Here is a 15,966-nt window from a genome sequence, read left to right on the forward strand (position 1 = left end):
GTCAATGAAGTAGATCCAAACTTTGACTCCTAGCCTTGGGGAGGAAGAAGAAGAAAATATCATAATTAAACTGTCCAAATAATGTTAAGGTCCTAATAAAGCTACTTCTATAGACTACAAATTACAAAATTCAATTGTAAGATTCCATCTACCATGAATTAAATTACTCCATGCATATACAGAATGATTGTGTACAGCAAAAGAAGCTTTGCCAACATACATACACAGTCTGCATTCAGGAATGAGAGCCGTGTGGTGGAAAATGCTCAACATCCATGGACGGGAAACCAGATTGCGCCATTTTCATAGATCTAAGTAAACTCTTTGCTGTTTCCTTTTCCTGCAATATTAGAAAGGGAGGGAAAAAAACATGGTCAGATGTTATAAAGCTGATTCGAGCTGAGAAATTAGCAAACTAATCAACCAAAATTATTGTTAAAGTATATTAGGACTTGGATGTTAGGATAACTCACAGGTCCTGTGTAATCCAACAATCGGGTACAATAGATCTCTGCCTCTTCAAATCTTTTCTGGGCTCTATAATATTTAGCAAGGAACATCAAAGCATCAACTAAGTTTGGTCCTTCCCTTTCATCTGCCTCCATTCTGTCTAAATCTTTCTTGTAGTAAAATGCAGCCTCTGCATGCTGCCCTTGCTGATCATATAGTTTTGCCAATCTGTTAATAGCAATCGCCTCAGTGTCTTGGCGATTTGCAGCTCGTTTATAACATTTAATTGCCTCCTCAAACATACGTAAATGGTCACTCTCATAACAATGAGCCATCGCAATCCACAATCTCGGATCATTTGGCTGCAGGAAAACAGATTTTTTGAAATAATATAGAGCGTAATGAGGCATTACCATCATTTCATAGGCTTGCCCTAATCCATACCACGCTCTATAATCACATGGATTTATGTCTACTGCCCTACGATAGGCATCCACTGCGGCTGCTGTGTTCTGCATCTCAACATACTCGTGGCCCATTAGAGTCCAGGCGGATAAATAATTTTTGTCCAACTTGAGAGCCCTCCTGAAATACAAAACTGATTTCTCATGTTGGCCCTTGGAACTGTAATAATTACCAATTATGCAACATGATTGAGGACGATATTTGTCAGTCAAGAATACGTTATGGGCTAGGTAGCTGAGGGATGAGAACGCTTCCTTTGCATAAAGCACATTAGAAAACATGTCCATGTCTTCAATTCGGTATGGATCATTTCTTAATAACTCCTCAAAGATGACTTCTACCTGTTCAAATTCTCTTAAATGATACTGCACATTAGCCATCCGAGATTGTATGTAGCTGCTAAATGAAAATGTTTTCTGGAGCTGCTCGTATTTATCCAAGGATTCCTTGTGCATCCTGAGTTCTTCATAAGCTTTAGCAAGAAAAAAGTCTTTCATCCAATGGTTATTGAGATTAAGACTGTTTAACATGTCAACGGCAGTGCAGAGTGATTGCAATGCCAACCATGCATTCCAATTCCATGGATAGCTATTTACAGACTCCACGAGGATAGCACAAGCAAGGTTCTCATTTCCCTTGTCTTTTAACACTAGACCATACAAGTACATCCCAAATGGATCCAGAACACCTCTTTTCCGCAGCGTGGATAGTTCCCTTTCAAGGGAAACCAATTCGCGATTCACAACATTACTTTTACCTAAAGGCCCCTCCAGCTCTATTATCTCTTCTTCCTTCCGCTTCTCCCCTGCCTTTACAAAAAATTAAAAAACAAATTAAGAAGTCACTCAATTGAGTTGAATAAATAATAAAAAAAAAAAAAAAAGAGTCAAATCCCAGTGTTGAGAGGTATGGGAGGTCTAGACAAGGCTTCATCCTAAATTAGGCTTATTAATATAAATTTCAGCAAAATTAAGTAAAGTTAAAAAAAAATTGAGTTAAACTCCGCAATCATATGCTAAGGAGAACAGAGCCTTAGTGACTTTGAGAATACTAGGAGAGGCTTGATTTATGCATCTACTTCTACACAATATAAATGAGTGTGAGATGATAATAGACAAAACATAGAAAGCAATTACACAACAAATACAAACTGACATAATCCAACTATTTAGCAATGAGACGTATAATTAACACTGCCATATTTGTTTGTCCATATATATTAGATCTAGTATCCGAGCAGCAAACTTCTCAAACCATGGTCCTGATCGCTGTACTCAAGTGTTCAGATTTTGGAATACAAAATATAGGTTTTGTAATGGTAAATAATTTGATTGATCTGCATAAGAGAATCAAGTATGTAAACTTGTTTTCAATCTTCAGTATCCCCATAGCCCCAATTTTGGTGGCAGACTTGAAGAGTTACAGGTGCATACCCAATTTAATGGATCTAGTTAAAGGAAAGGAGTCTCTTTCAAAATTTCAATACATACTAAATTTATCAGCAGACTGGAACTTATTTCACTTGTTTTGAGGTTCATTATCATAATTGACATGTCATAGAAATATACTCCATACTATCCATTGCACTAGTGGCTCTCTAGAATCTTTGGCAGTTTGCTTATTAAGATTATTATATGGATGGCAGGAAGGGTACAATCTTAATGGACAATCTGTTTACTAGCAAACTTTCATTAGAAAGGCCTACTTCATGATAAAGAAGAAGAGATCAACCAAACGAGGACAATTCTGTCCCTTGCAACCAAAAGTAACGATTTTCAAATATTCATCCTTGCAATTTCGTTGGAAATGGATATACTTTATTGAAATTGGACATATAAAATGTCCAGTAGACATGCTTTCCTTAATCAACATAATAAATACGAGTAAACCAAAATCCCAACTGCAGCCTGCTCACCTATTTATAGAACAATGCCTCAACATAGCAGCCAGTATCAATTATCACGATGTCTAATCTACAACTTCAACAGCATCAAATTCATAAACCCAAGGATCCACAAATATTCTACATACTCCACTCGCATACATTCTTCTGTTGAATCATTCCTCAAGAAAAAACAAGAAATAATCTTACAATTTTAACTCTGCACCACATACCATTAACTGTGGCACCCTATATAATGCTGTTATATAAATTACTAGCCTGCCAATAGCTCAGTGCTCTTTAGTGCTTTAAGAGAAGGAAGTGCATGTTCACAAACTCATCTTATACTACCTTTGCTACAAACAAACGAATTTGAGCTCATACAAATTATGTAAGGTCTCCAATTTAAGGCCTAATAATATACACCAATTGTCACTGCAATATATGTCTATTAAACTTCAAGTACTTTAGATGTCTCAAATAACTTGCTACATAACCATTCAAAACCGAGGAGTCAAGAAATAATATATCACAAGCAAAGTTGATTACTAAACTCATACAGTATAATATTTGTGCAATAGCTTACACTAACAGAAATCATAAAGCTAAAAGATAGGGAGCAAAGCATACCAAGTACAAGGCATAACATCGCAAGAACACAGCTTTCCGTCCAACTTGGTCTCTAAGTACATGGGCAGCTCTCCGGAACTCCTTACAATCGAAGTACGACTTGGCCAAAAGGTAGAAATCACTATCCACAACATCATCATCCTCCTCTGGCATTGGTGTAGAGACAAAGGAAACACTAGGACTAGGCGTTGAAGTAGGGTCATGGGTTTTAAATCTACGACGAATGCTAGAGCTACCTCTTTGAAATCGAGTATGAGAAGGTGTAAACTTTGCAGGGTCTTGCTCAATACCTAGCAATTGTTCAGCTGCCCTGGAATAATTATCATGCCAAATCCACAGTAATACCAAATTTAGTTCCTTTTTTAATAATTTGATCATGTAAGCAAGTTTACACAGAACATCCAAGAGCTAGAACCCTTCTAATCAGAGGAAATTCGTCGAACAGATGGTGGGCAAACCCATAAGAGACAGAAAACTCCAAAAATTCAAGAACCCCACATAAAAATTTTCAAAAAAAAAACCAGAAGTTAACCAAGAACAATCAATTTATCGATTTTCAAGCAATCAAATAACAAGAAATTTGAATTCAAATATAAGATCTATGAAATTCAAACCACACCCAGTAAAGAATAGTACTAAAACCAATTAAAATCAATCAAATTACACTAAAAATCAAATCTTGCACTGAATTGGATATACCCATGAAGATCCTAACCCCAGAAATTCACCCAAAAATTGTCAATTGAAGAAATTAAGAGAGAAAGAGGGGAAACTGACCATCTGGAAGGGGAATAGAGACCACGATTTGTGAGTTGACGAATTGCAATTCGGAGTTCATTTCGACAATTATCTTTGGAATCCATGATTTAATTTTGAATGATTGTTTGATTTGATAAACACAAAAAGAGAGTGAAGGGACTGAGCAACCATTGACGGCCGCGCCTTGCCTTTTGATTTTTTGAATTTTAACGTCTGTCTGTCAGGTTTTTTTGATTCAAATTTCTATATTCCGTTACTCTACATTTATTTTTTTATAAATGAAAGTACACTACATACTACACTCCATAGGAAGTTAGGAACATCGGTTATTTTTCGGGTATACCTAAATTTAGATTTGTCAATTATGTTTCTTCCTCCGTTAACTATTATTTGCAACACATACTCATTATTCGTATAATTTAGTTAATTTACATTAGATATATTTTCGAGAGCATGATTTAGGTCCTTAGAATATTTGAAAGCTCTCTAGAGAGATCATTTATGCTTCTTTGATTCCTTTTCTGTATTTTTCATCTAGAATATAATATTTCATTTGAAATGAAAATAAAATATATATTTATCGTGTGAAACTCACGATGTTAATGGGACAATGTGGATGTTGGTCTTCCCGTTCTCATCCCCAGTTCCCCACCTACTCCGTAATATTTTTAACTCTATTCTCATCCTCGCCCCAAACGATTACAAATCTAAAATAACCTCTACCCAACCATCGATATCCACGCCAACGACCCATCTAATTTCCACCTTCTCCGCCCCATGACTCATCTAATCCCGCCCCATGACTCTTCACTCCATTACTAGGTCCCTTAGCTTGATGGCATGTATAATTGTAATTATGATTTGTGTATTAGGGTAAAATGACTTAATAGATCATGAGTAATTTAATACGAGAGTACTAAGCTAGCTAGGGTTTTTGCATGTATTTAATAATGAATACTCCGCATTAATTTTTTTTTGTATAAATTGTCGGGAATAATCCGACCTTTGGCTCATCGACCCAAAATAATCCCACCTTTCGATTATTAATAATCTGACCTTTAATATCAATCCGCTTAAAATAGTCCTAAGTGACCGGTAGCCTATTCAGTACCAACAGCCCCCAGCCACTGTTCCCCCAGTCGCAGCCACTTTTCTCCCTTCCCCAGCTACTGATCCCCTAACCACAGCCACACGTCCCCAGCCCCACTTTCCCTCCAACCTCCTCATCGCCGCTAACCTTCTTCGTTCTTTCCTTGAGGGTAGCAAACCCTAATTCTCTTGTTCTCTCTTCCACCACCTCTAATGGCTGCAACATCCACCTCCTCCAAACCCACCTCCGTTGTCGTTGCTCTCCTTGACGAGCGTCGTGCTACTCTTCCTATCATTGCCGTTGAAGAACAATCTTTCACTGCTGGAATTGGGATGAGGCTGGAATCCGACAAGTAAGGGGGAATGGGTTTTTCGAGGGTAGTTTAGTGGTTCAGGGGGAGGGGAAGAGGGTCGACGGTTCAGGGGGAGGTGTTTGGCGCGCCGCTCCGACGTTGGAGGGCAGGCAAGGGTTCGGGCATGTGGGTGTGGGGCAGCCGTGGAGGGTGGTTGGGTTGCTGGTGGTTTATTGATTAGTTAATTATTATTTTTTATTAATTACAAAAAATTTAATTTTTTAAATTTAAATTTAATTTTTTGACCAATCAGATGTCAACACGTGTCATATAACCTGTTATAACAAGTTAAATAATCGGATAGGACCATTTTAAGCAGATTGTTATTAAAGGTGGGATTATTTTGAGCGAATGAGCGAAAGGTCGGATTATTCCCGGTAATTTTTCCTTTTTTTTATAATAAAATTGCACTACAAACCTCCATAGGAAGTTAAGAAAATGGTTATTTTCGGGTATACCTAAAGTTAGATTTGTCAATTATGTTATGTTGTTTATATTTGTACTCATTACTCGTATAATTTACATTAGATATATTTTTGGGAACATGATATATGTCCTTATAATATTTGAAAGATCTCTAGGGAGATTAGTTCCTTTATGCATTTCTTATCTAGAATATAATACGAGTTTTTCATTTGATATAATTATATATTTATCGTGTGAAACTCACGTAGTTAATAGGACGGTGCAAATGTTGGTCTTCTCGTTCTCACCCCTGCCTACATGTTATATATTTATCCCTATTTCCATCCTCGCCCCAAACAATTACAAATCTAAAACAACCTCTGCCCCACCATCAATATCCACACCAATCCATGACTCGTCTAATCCCGTCCCAACCCGTCTCAAATTTTTATTTAAGTATCAATTAAAATTACCTTTTTTTTTCTTTAAGGGAAATCAAATAAAATTACATTAAAGAAAGAAAGGAGCAAAGTGTGCCTAGAAAAATTCAAATTATTTATACTTCCTCCGTTTTTTTTATAGCTGCAACAGTTTGACTTTTACACTATTCATGTGTTTCACTTTGACTAGTCATGTGGAATCAACTTTCACTAGCTATGACGATGTATACTTAAGTAAAAATATAGTCATGTGGAATTCGTCTTGATTTATACAATTTTAATATCTAAATTTATAATCTTTACATATTGGTAATTAAAGATATTAACGATTAAAAATATGCATCGACAAGCGTGAAAATAAAAATATTACAACTAAAAAAAAAAAAAAAAACCAAAACCTGTATATTTAAAATAGATTTTGGGCCATGCAAAGTGTGCCTAGAATATTCATAGTTCAATTAAGCTAATAAATAACAAGCATGATATTCCATGCACAACCAATATAATTTTCAACAAAAACGGCCCAAAACGTGCACAACCACTAGGCAATAGCAAGCAACGTGTGTTTTACTAGTCTAATACTCCCCACACCCACAAATAAATGTCATTAAAATAGGACAATTCTCCAATTAGTTCAGTTCTCAATTTTCTTATCCCAATCAGTTCAATTCAGTTGTTTTCATTATAATCGAAACAAGCTCTAAAAGTCAACAACAACTCAATAAGGGAGTTTTCTAAGAGCATCTACAATGATTGTGCATAAAGACTTGCTAGCACTTTTAAAATAATTGCTAGCTACATGCTAGCCAATGTGGAGCTACAAGTCTACAACCTCTTGTAGCTAAGCCAAACTACATAGTTCTATAGAACTTTTCACTCCACCTTATGCTATTATATTTATTTGTTTAATATATTTTATGCATTTGTTTGTTGATTTTTTTTATTCATGGTTTATGTATTACAAAAGAATGTAGCTTACCATTGTACATGTTGTAACTTAAACCATGTAGTTTGGAGATTTATAATGAGACAACCCAAAGCTACATGTACATGTAGCTAGCCATTGTGGATGCTCTAATATGACATACATTCAAAAGGTGATTTTAGGAGTTCAATATTTTTCACATACATTCTTATATTTTACACAGAAGCATATTATATACCACATTATATTATTGGGATTAGCTATTTTCTATTCGTACTCAGTGTCAGATACTCCCTCCGTCCCTAAATTAGTGGCCACTGATTTAGGGACGGAGGGAGTATATATATCAACTAGTTCATTGCCCGAGCAACGCTCGGATATTCACCGGAAAAAAATTATATTTTATATATTATTATAAGTTTGTATTTGTTTATAGATTGTGTATATTTTTAATATTTTATATTTATGTAAAATTGTTGTTATTGTTCTATTATTTAGGCTATATGTTTTTATTTTTATTTTTTTTTTTTGAAAAAGGTTGTTTATTTTTTTTTCAACAATTATCTTTTTATTTTCTAAGAAAAATAATAAATAAATAATAAACAAAAAGCTTTTGGCGGAAATTTTTTTAATGTAAACGTGACACGTGTAATTCTAGAATATTCCTGGTGATTACTTTAGTATATAGTATTGATGTAAACTCATGATGATGACTTTAAGAGAAAGGTCCCCAATTTATTTTTTTGTACCGTTTTTAAAGAAAAAAGAAAATGCCAAGCCAAGAATGTAGTCATGACATTCAAAATGCAACTAGGATTAGTAGTTATTAAGTCATACTGCAAGTGTGAAATGTATAATTAGCCGTCTCATAACAGTCATAAGTCATACACAACGGACTTAATAACCATGCAATTTCAAAGGGAGCCTTGCTTGTGCCCCACCAACTAACGGCTACTAGAATTGGCTCAAATTTGAAATTAACAATGAAGATAATACGAAGTACATAATATGGGGCATAGTTATTTAATAAGTAGTTAGGCGGCAACAACATCATAACTAGCATTGTGAGTTTGTAAAAGACCGAAACACGTACAATTACTTGCATCACTGCAAGTATAAGGTCAATAAGGATTGGGGATAAAATTGAGAAATACTTCGTAAAAGATAAATCTTGTTTTTTTGGTGCTCCACCCGGTTCACCCTTTGGGCTAATTCGGATTCGAGGATCAATTTTGGGTGGTTAGGTTCCAGTCCTCTCCCAATTGTTGTTGTGGGGGATCAAACACGGGTTCTCCCTACCAAGTGTAGTCCCAATCACCACTACACCAATACTCAATTGGTAAAAAGATAAATCTTGTTGATTATCTTGTTTGGTTAAGTTTTGTTTTAACTTATCTCAATCTAATTATCAATTCTTTTTTTTTTTAAATGGTAATTATCAACTCATATCAAATAAGGAAAAACATCATTTTTAACTTTATCTTTATCCCACCTCCTTATCTTTTTATCCCTCGCTAAACACTCTTAAAAAATTACTATGAAATTTTGGTGATGCTCTTAACTTGCATGTGAACTTTATGAGATCCAATTATTCATTTATTCCTTAATTCCTACGTAGTTGTATTCATTTTGGCAACATGCACATTTAATTTAGTATCCAGTCCCTCTTGTCAACATGCACAATCGTAATTGTCATTTTCAATTATCTTCCTTGATAACGTAATATACTCTCACATTAATCCAATCAGGCAAATCAGCAATTAATAGTTCATCCGGATAAGTCATTCATACGCAATTACAAAATTAATGTGCATATCACTCAAAATAATTCATAATTGTTAATATTTCAAATTAATGGATTTTATTATGAGCATGTTATTAAATTATAATTATAAATTCCACAAAATTGGATACATTTGCTGATTTATATGCGTGTATTACAAAATAATGTATACATTGAACCAATTTTATCAATTTAGAGTTAGGTTTATTAAAAAAAAAAACAATTTAGAGATAGGAAGTATGATGGATAAAATTAAACAATAGACCGTATAATTTATTTTAATCTATATAATACCTCCGTTACACATTATTTACAACGATTTGATAATACCGAACTATATATATCAACATTAGCATTACTTTATCCATGTCAACTTATCTGCCTAGCTCATAATTATCTTTGAGACCTTAAAATATCTACTTCATTATTTAATTATTTAAATAGCGGATTAAATATAGTTTGATAAATATCGCCAAGTTTGATATATGTCTAAAAACCATGGGGTAACAAGCTGTCAAGAGTATTTTATTTTATTTTTTTTTAATTTTTCTGAGGCAAGCTGTCAAGTTACTTGAGTAGGATAATTTCCGTTTAAAAATAAAGAGTAGGATAATTTGGATGTTTTTTCAAAATTAAAAAAAAAAAGGATAATTTGGATGGATAGTTGGATAATTTGGATGGATAGTGATACAATCTGGATAATTAACACATGATGACATCAAGGGAGATTATCTTTTTTATAATCCAATATTAGCAAATAAATAAATTTACTATTTGCACATATAAATTAGACTATAAATACCTCCGTTTAGATATCATTTTAAGCATAACATTTCTTCTCTACTTTATAAAATTACGCTCATTTACATTTTTTGGTCTCATTCTCTATTTCGTTGGCGGCTTTTACTCTAAGGTTAATTAAGGTTGAGTATGTGTTTCTTTTATATTTACTTTTATTACTTAAATCTTTTTATTTCACACATTGATTTGAAAGATTTGACTAATAGTTAATTAAGGTTAATTCTGTTTAATTAAAAAATTTGAGGCATATATGATGCATTGCATTCACTACTATACTATTTACATGTACATACCATAATTGCCCTTAACGCTGACCCATCACCATAATGAAAATCGTTATCATGCTACAATAACAATCATCAACTTGCTCTTTGCATTGACACTACATATCTTCTTTTCCCTGAATATCGAACCAACTATATGATATAAATGCATACAATTATACAAATTCGTAGCGTTATGTCTTTATCAAATTCATCTCTTGTTTAATTTCCTGATTTCTCTTATATATAATCTATATAGGTTGTTGAAGAAAGTTAATTTTTTGGTACAAGAAGTCAATGCAAGATGGTTTATTCTAAGCGTAGTTATGATCATATGATGGTTTGGTTATTAGTTGGAGCATTAACCATTTTCCAAGTTTGCTCGGCTCATAAGGACCTAAACCTTATTGATAGTCGATATCCCACTGCATCCCTCTCCGTGGATGTTTCTAAAGGCCGTCAAATATCTCCCGTCTTTTTTGGTATCTTTTTCGAGGTATATATCTTATTTCTTTTTATTATTGTACTCTATAATTTATGTTACTTTCTCCGTTTTATTTCATATATGTTAATAAACTAGGCCAAGAAATGGCGCTGTATATATTTATTATGAAAGTTATATTTCTTTTTAATTGCGATCCTTGATCAGGAGATCAATCATGCCGGGGCTGGTGGTTTATGGGCGGAGCTCGTTAGCAATCGAGGTGACTAATTACTTTTATATTACATACTCTTGAAATTACTATATTATACTTTCTTATAATTACGTTGAGCTTAACAATAACGATTTGATAGAGTATATAATTAATTTCCTAGTATTTATCTTTCTTTATTAGCATTATCTAATTAATTATATGTTTGATGACATAAATGTTTAGGATTCGAAGCCGGAGGTCGCTATGTTCCTTCGGCAATTAGTCCTTGGGGTAAGATTGGAGATGATGAAGCAATATACGTAGTAACTGAGCTATCATCATGCTTCAAAAACAACCCCGTTGCTGTTCGGATGGATATATATTGTGACCAAAATACTTGTCCACCGGGAGGTGTCGGACTCTATAATCCCGGGTATTGGGGAATGGTAAGTAAGAGTTTAATTCTTATATGATCAAGTATTTCTTATTGATCAAATGCCTAATCCAAAAATGGTTTAAAATCTTTGTAGAATATTGAAGAAGGCAAGAGTTACAAAGTGGAATTTCACGTTAAATCATCTGGATCACTTGACGGTGTTATATCATTTGTTAGTGATGATGGAACACAAGTACTTGCCTTCCAACGTGTTACGTAAGTACAAATACCTTGTACATAATACATTATTTTTTTTTAATGAACTATATATGTTTAAATTGACTCGTATATATATGGTACAATCATATGTACACATATTGGCATGATCCAAAAAAAAAAAAAAAATTAATATGGCTACTTATAAATTTATAGTTGGTGACTTGGTGTCTTCTAAAGATTAAATTTTCAGTTCAATATATATACCGACAATTACCTAAATTGACCTCAATCAAAACAAATCAAATTTTTTATTTTTTTTGAAAGCAAAACAAATCAAAATGAATGACTTATTGTATTTTATGTTTTTAATATAAACATATGTTTTCTCATGGTTGTGTTATTTAAATTGTAGGGCTGATGCTACGAAAGTTAAGGATTGGACAAAAATGGAGTTCACATTAAAAGCTAAAGGATCATATAAAAAAGCAAGACTTCAATTCACTACTAGTCAAAAAGGAACTATTTGGCTTGATCAAGTATCTGCTATGCCTATTGACACATACAAGGTGAATTTTTTTCTTTTCTTAAATTTGTTTAATTATTAATTTTAAATATTCGTATTAATTTTTTTATTGGTTGATTTTTTGCTTAGGGCCATGGATTCCGAAACGATTTGATAGAAATGCTTTTCAAGCTCAAGCCTAGATTCCTTAGATTTCCTGGTATTTTTCATAATTTTGGGATAAATAATGATATCTTTAATTAAAAAGTTGAATAAAACTAAATAAAATACTTAATACAACATTGCAATGCAGGTGGGTGTTACGTTGAAGGTAATTTTCTAACCAATGCCTTTAGATGGAAGGAAACAGTCGGTCCATGGGAAGATAGGCCCGGACATCTTGGGGATGTTTGGAATTATTGGAGTGATGATGGACTTGGTTATCTTGAATATCTACAGGTACTTACGAAATATATATTTATTGTATTTTCTTTATATCATTATAATGGAAGCTAAGTATAAATTTTATATTTTATACCAAGCTAAGCTGGTCTAGTGGAAAGGAAAGTAATGATGTTGGGTGTTCAATCCCCACTAGTGACAATTTGGGGGAGTGGGATTCCCTTATCTTCCCCCACTCTTCCAAATTGTCTAGCCCGCTAACCTGGGCCGGGAGGACCTGAAAAAGTTAAAATTTTATAACAAAATATAACTAGTAATTTCGTAATCAGGAATACATTTTTTTTTTCTATAATAAAAATATAACTTGTAATTGTAATACAATCTCTTTCTTCTTGCAGCTAGCCGAAGATCTAGATGTTGAGCCTGTGTGGGTTGTTAACAATGGTTTGTTAAAAGTTCAACTCTTTATTTGTACACTTTAGGCTAATTTTCTTTTCTATGAAACTAATGTTTAGGATCTTATTGCAGGAATTGGTCTCAAGGATCAAGTTGATACCTCTTTAATTGCCCCTTTTGTACAAGTAATGTTCCTTCATAACATTGCAAAATGATTTTATGTACAAGTATATTATTGCCAATTGACTCAATATTTGTTATGGAAAAATAGGAAATGTTGGACAGTGTCGAGTTTGCTAGAGGTAGTCCGAATTCAACATGGGGTTCTCTTCGTGCGAAGTTGGGACACCCAAACCCATTTAAATTGAAGTACATTGCTTTTGGAAATGAGGGTTGTGACTTAAACAGTTACACAGGTACAATTTACTTGGTCTATCATGTATCTATATATACTAGCTCAAAAAATTATATATAAATTAACTATTTTGATGTTGTTCTACAGGAAATTACCTTAAGTTCTACAAAGCCCTAAAGAAATTATATCCAGACATCAAAGTAATCTCTAATTGTGATGCAACACAGAAGCCCTTAGATCATCCGGCTGATATTTATGATTTTCATGTAATATTATTTCCAACAATTAACTATGTTTTTTTTTTAAACAAAAATAAGATAAAAAATATTTAGCATATTTCACTTTTTCGCATGCATCTGAATAAGTTGGTCTAATCATGACTTTCAGAGATATACAAATATTCCGGATATGCTTAATCTCACTCATCTATTTGGCAAGGTTAGAAGGGATCCTCTTGCACCAAAGGTATGCATTACATGCTACAAAAAAATATTATGTAGGTTTTATGATTATTAATTGGTACCCTCGTATTAAGTTTTTACTGACAATTTAAGTTACACCATCAACACTTAATAATAATACGGAGTAATAATTATTGACACGTGATTATAACTTGCAGGCTTTTGTAAGTGAATATGCTGTGATATACCCAAAAGATCAAATGACGAACGGAACATTTGGGGCAGCATTAGCAGAAGCAGCTTTCTTGCTTTCATTAGAGAAAAACAGGCACGCATATCTCACTTAGCTTATTCATTATATAAAGTAGTACTTTGATCAATTTATATAATTTCGGCCACCAAAATAATCTAAATTGATTTTATGTTTAATGATCGTAATGCAGCGATGTTGTTGAAATGGTGAGCTATGCCCCACTTTTCGTAAACCAGAATGACAGAACGTATGTACTTAGCTTGGTGATTTATTACAATTCACATCTCAATGTAGTTATACTATTATGTATACAGCAAAAATTTCATAAAATGATTTTTTCTTATTTCTTATTGATAGATGGAATCCAGACGCGATTTTCTTCAATACATACAAAGTGTTTGGAATTGCTAGCTATTGGGTTCAAACATTCTTCAAAGAATCAAGTGGAGCGACGCTATTGAATGTCCATTTTCACAATCACTCCATGCCTGAGAACACATATCTTACCGCAATAAGTTGGACAAATCAGCAGGACAAAAAGAATTATATAACCGTGAAGGTTATAAAATTTTACCTTCTAACTTAATTCATTCATATTTCATAAATTATATAACTATAATTCATTCATATTTCATAAATTATATTCTAATTCGGATATTTCTTTTCATGTAGATTGTGAACTACAACAATGTAACGGAAAATCTAAAGATTTCATTCGATGGTATTGATCCTAACGCGGTAAAATTATGGAAGAAAACTGTGCTTACGAGTGATGATTTGCAAAATGATAATACTTTTGATAATCCTACAAAGGTATTGCTAATAATTTATAATAGTTTTAGTTGTGATCTAAACCCTATTAACAATTAGGTTGGGATAATATTGATCAATATTGTTTTGTTTTGTACCAATTTGGTTGCTTTTTGCTCATGTATTAACATTTTTAATGTATGATTGTTAGGTGGTGCCAATATCAACTCTACTCAAAAGCGAAGTAGGAAAAGACATTCTTGAAGTCGAACCGTATTCGTTTACAGCATTTGATCTAATCAATAGCGCAGAAATTCCAAAACTCGAAGCTAACCCAGCTAAAATTCCATAGTTAATAAACTTCATTGTTCCATCTTTAATAAAGAGAACAACTTCATTGTTAGTCACGTATTGATCATTTATTACCTTTAGATTTTGTTTTAAGAACAAGTTTCTAGCTTTTTCCATTTCTTTTGGGTATGTTAACTATTATTTTTTCAATTGTAAAGGATAGATTCGAATTTCTTTTTCTAATATATATGGAGTGATATTTTCTATCACATTAAATTTGATTTTTCTCTTGCTTGTATATATTTATCTAACCTCTAACATTTACACTAAATAACCATGAATTTAGACACGTATTAATCCTTTTGTTAAAAAAATGGAAAATCCCACAAATTCAACAAAATTTAGGGGGAATTTTAGAGGCAGAAAATATATTTTCAATTTAGGGTTTATTTTTGGTGCTAATTCAAGGCAATGGGTAACATTTTAGAGTTTCTAAAGATTAAGTAATTTTGATTGTTTATTGATTAGAGTTAGTTGAAATTCACCCTTTTTCTCTAATTTTTTCTTGTTCAATTCTTGGGTATTTTATGGTTTTGATGAAAATAGTTGTTGTAAATAGGCATTTGTTTGAGTTCATTAAAATTTAGCTTCAATTGTATTGTGTTTTGCTGATGTTTGTTGAATTAAGTGATATGTCGCTGCTACAATTTTTTGCTTAATTTCCTCGTTGATTTACTGAATTTTTATTCTGATCATTATTTGAGAAGAGGCTCAATTTTGTATCATCATAATTAATATTGATTAACAGCAAATTGCTTTGATTTTTTTTTTTTTTTGGGGAATTCTAGCACGATTGCTGCACGTACTTTATTAATGTTTTTGTTTGGAAATGTATTAAATTTATTTATTGTTGTAGAAATTTGAGTTTAATAGCCATCCGAGGCAGGGGATTCCATGATTATTATCATGTTATTTTTGCCTCTAATCCATTGTTTATAATTAACTACGATGTTTACTTATTGATATTTTTGAATTGATTTGCTATTGGTTGATGGCACATAATAGAATAAATAAGGTCAGATCGAAGTACTTTGATGTTACTTATAGTTGCAAGTATGAATTGTGCTACTTATAGGCCCTG

At 32.9% G+C, this 15,966-nt stretch overlaps 2 protein-coding genes across 2 annotated transcripts; one reads left to right on the plus strand and one right to left on the minus strand.

Annotated features, from left to right (window-relative positions):
* LOC145597354 (anaphase-promoting complex subunit 8-like) lies at window positions 1–4,423 on the minus strand. Its single transcript, XM_081653508.1, has 4 exons — window positions 4,205–4,423; window positions 3,428–3,737; window positions 474–1,724; window positions 1–340 (listed from the first exon to the last, which is right to left on the minus strand). The coding sequence occupies exons 1-4, from the start codon at window positions 4,288–4,290 to the stop codon at window positions 236–238; spliced, it is 1,752 nt and encodes a 583-aa protein (XP_081509634.1). The 5' UTR covers window positions 4,291–4,423; the 3' UTR covers window positions 1–235.
* A 6,013-nt stretch (window positions 4,424–10,436) lies between these two features.
* On the plus strand, window positions 10,437–15,094 carry LOC145597352 (alpha-L-arabinofuranosidase 1-like). The gene is made up of 17 exons (XM_081653506.1): window positions 10,437–10,741; window positions 10,895–10,949; window positions 11,124–11,326; window positions 11,411–11,532; window positions 11,888–12,041; window positions 12,128–12,197; window positions 12,291–12,436; window positions 12,778–12,823; window positions 12,908–12,960; window positions 13,047–13,191; window positions 13,278–13,396; window positions 13,518–13,595; window positions 13,750–13,859; window positions 13,975–14,031; window positions 14,142–14,343; window positions 14,457–14,597; window positions 14,746–15,094. The coding sequence occupies exons 1-17, from the start codon at window positions 10,550–10,552 to the stop codon at window positions 14,884–14,886; spliced, it is 2,034 nt and encodes a 677-aa protein (XP_081509632.1). The 5' UTR covers window positions 10,437–10,549; the 3' UTR covers window positions 14,887–15,094.
* The last annotated feature ends 872 nt before the right edge of the window (window positions 15,095–15,966 follow it).

This window comes from Chenopodium album, chromosome 20 (genome assembly GCF_948465745.1).
Source record: "Chenopodium album chromosome 20, dcCheAlbu1.1, whole genome shotgun sequence".
Taxonomy (NCBI): domain Eukaryota; kingdom Viridiplantae; phylum Streptophyta; class Magnoliopsida; order Caryophyllales; family Amaranthaceae; genus Chenopodium; species Chenopodium album.